Source organism: Lycium barbarum, chromosome 1 (assembly GCF_019175385.1).
Source record: "Lycium barbarum isolate Lr01 chromosome 1, ASM1917538v2, whole genome shotgun sequence".
NCBI lineage: Eukaryota > Viridiplantae > Streptophyta > Magnoliopsida > Solanales > Solanaceae > Lycium > Lycium barbarum.
Window position 1 is genome coordinate 3,343,056 of NC_083337.1, and position 3,056 is coordinate 3,346,111.

The following is a 3,056-nucleotide window of genomic DNA, read 5'->3' on the forward strand; positions in this document are numbered from 1 at the left end:
TAAACGATTCATAAAATATAAAAATAAAAAGCTTAAGTCTTACACGTTTAGTTTAGGGGTATTTTAACTTATTATAGGTGACCAAATATTAATTACTTTTAAATGGTGGCTAATTCCTCATCACCGGTCTGATAAGTGGTTACTTACCCATTTTATCCGACTACTTGTAGTCGCTCGAGAATTTTAATTGATTTTCATGTCTGAATTTTTTTCTCTTGAGCTGAGGGTCTTTCGAAAACAACCTCTTACCTTCTAAGATAGGAGTAATGTCTACTTGCACTTTACCCTCTCCAGACCCCCCATATTGTAGGATTTCACTGGGTATGTTGTTGTTGTTGTCTGAATTTCTTTATTTCTCTTTTTACAAAGTCACTCTTAAGTTAGGTATCAGTGGCTTTTAACTTTTAATGTGAGGTTAGTTACTACGTGTATCACCTTTCCACTTAATGCTTATCAAAAGACCTATATCTAATTACCTTATAAGTGACCCTATAGTATAAAAAAAAGTTTACCCAGTCAGTATATAAAACTCAAGCTCATATTTAAATACATATGTAAGTACATCAGACATTTCTTGCGTGTTTACTGAGTCAAATGTTTCAGACAAAACAACAAACGTCACAAATACCTTAAAAGAAACATATCCCACAAGCAAATCAATGGCAAATAGGCCAACAGTTAGAAAAACAGTACACTAAACAGTTACTTAGTACCTTTCATCCATTCATTAATTCCTACATTTTTACAACTGTTACCTTATTTTTCTCCTTACAGTTAAGAGTGTTCAATCTCAAATTTATATAAAGTAAGAAAATGTAACATTCTGTTTCATTTCACTTCTGGAAAAAAACACAATTTAATCAAACACGATGGACCCTACGAAGAAAAAAGAGAAGAAGAAGGAAGTGATTCGATTGGAACGCGAATCAGTTATTCCAGTACTCAAATCCAGGCTGATTATGACACTGGCCAATTTAATCGAGAACGATTCTGATCGCAATGAATTTCTCAAGCTATGCAATAGAGTTCAGTACACGATTCGCGCTTGGTACAACATACAATTCGAAGACCTCATGGGATTGTACGCGTTATTTGACCCCATCCACGGGGCACAAACTCTCGAGCAACAAAATTTATCAGACGATGAGATCGACGAGCTTGAGCAAAATTTCTTGAAATACTTGTTTGGAGTCATGGACAAGAGCAATTTCAAAATCGCGAGCGATGAAGAACTAGAAGTCGCGAATTCAGGCCAGTACCTATTGAACCTTCCCATCACGGTCGATGAATCAAAACTCGACACTAAGCTTTTGTCCAAATATTTCGCGACTGCACCACGTGACGAAAAACTCCCTGAATTTGCGGACAAGTACGTGATTTTTCGTCGTGGCATTGGAATTGACAGGACGACGGATTGGTTCATAATGGAGAAAATTGACATGATCATCGCGCGTACGTGGAAATGGCTGATGAAAAAGACGGGAGGGGACAAATTCTTTGGGAAAAGAATATACAAGCGCAATAAAAAGCCCCGAAAGAAACGAATCCCATCTGAAGAGGAGCAAGATTTCTACGTTGAACGTATTCGTATCCAAAATATGGAACTAACTGTGCCTAACGTCCTTAGCAAGATCACGATCCAAGAACCAACGTTCGAGAGGATCATCGTCGTGTATAGACGTGCTACCGAGGAAGGAGAAAAGCCGGACAGGGGAATTTATGTCAAACATTTGAAAAACATCCCAATGGCTGATTTAGAAATTGTCCTGCCTGAGAAAAAAAATCCTAGCCTAACACCAATGGATTGGGTCCAATTTGTTGCATCAGCAGTTGTTGGTCTTTTCGCAGTTGTGACATCACTCGACATGCCACAAGCTGACGCATGGGTCATGTTCGCGATTCTCTCAACAGTGATCGGTTATTGCGCGAAGATTTACTTCACATTTCAACAAAACATGGCTCAGTATCAAAACTTGATAACTCAATCGATGTATGATAAACAATTGGACAGTGGACGGGGCACGTTACTTCATTTGTGCGACGACGTTATTCATCAAGAGGTTAAAGAAGTGATAATTTCGTATTTTATACTGATGGAACAAGGGAAAGCTACATTATTGGATCTTGATGCAAGATGTGAGGAGTTAATCAAAGAGAGATTTGCTATAAGCTGCAATTTTGATGTAGATGATGCAGTGTCAAAGCTAGAGAAATTAGGTATTGTGTCTAAGGATGAAATTGGGAGGTATTATTGTATTGGTCTCAAAAGGGCTAATGAGATTATTGGGACAACTACAGAGGAACTTGTTCTTAAAGCAAAACAGGGTCAGGTTGCGATTACTTCCGGAATATGACACGGATTCAGGATTTAAATTTTACAGGTTCGAGTTCGGAATTTACCACGTCCTGTCTAATTATTTGTACTTGGTGCATTTTTAACACATAGACGGGGTCTAAGTCAGAGCTACTCGGTTCAGCTGATCCTTACGCTTGGCTTGATGTTACCTACAAGAAAATGATTTTTTTTGTATTTTTTCTTACTTTTCAATTTAGGTTAATCTTTGCACGAATAATTTGGAAGTGACTCGATGAGGAAAGTTGACAGGTAACAGAAATATCCTCAAAGAGCATAAAAGATGGGGTTTTATCCAGAATTTTTATTATTTTGCAGATCTTAGTTTTGTGTCAATTTTGTAGCCAAAAGAATAAATGGAGTTGAATATTCTCAAAGTCAAGTATGTATTTTTGTAGAAATTTTCATACTATATATGAAAGTTGATTTCTTGTTTCATCTCCTCCTTTCTAGTGAGTGTCTGTGTTTCTTCTTTTACTCCTCTCTCATGTGCAAGTCAAAATCTGTATTACTAACAAGTTAAAAAGGAGTAACGGTTAGGTTTGGTTTAGTTTTAGAAGTTAAAAATGAGTTGTGATCTAAGTTACTCGGACTCTCCTAAAATGTCGTCGGGTGCGTGTCGGATCCTTCAAAAGTAGTGTATATTTGGAGGATCCGACACGGGTGCAACAATACTTTCGAAGAGTCCGAGTAACTTAGGTTG

At 37.4% G+C, this 3,056-nt stretch overlaps 1 protein-coding gene across 1 annotated transcript; it reads left to right on the plus strand.

Annotated features, from left to right (window-relative positions):
• The first annotated feature begins 834 nt into the window (after positions 1-834).
• LOC132600891 (uncharacterized) lies at positions 835-2,780 on the plus strand. Its single transcript, XM_060314386.1, has one exon. It carries the CDS (start codon positions 870-872, stop codon positions 2,352-2,354), a length of 1,485 nt encoding a protein of 494 aa, XP_060170369.1. The 5' UTR covers positions 835-869; the 3' UTR covers positions 2,355-2,780.
• Positions 2,781-3,056: the final 276 nt, after the last annotated feature.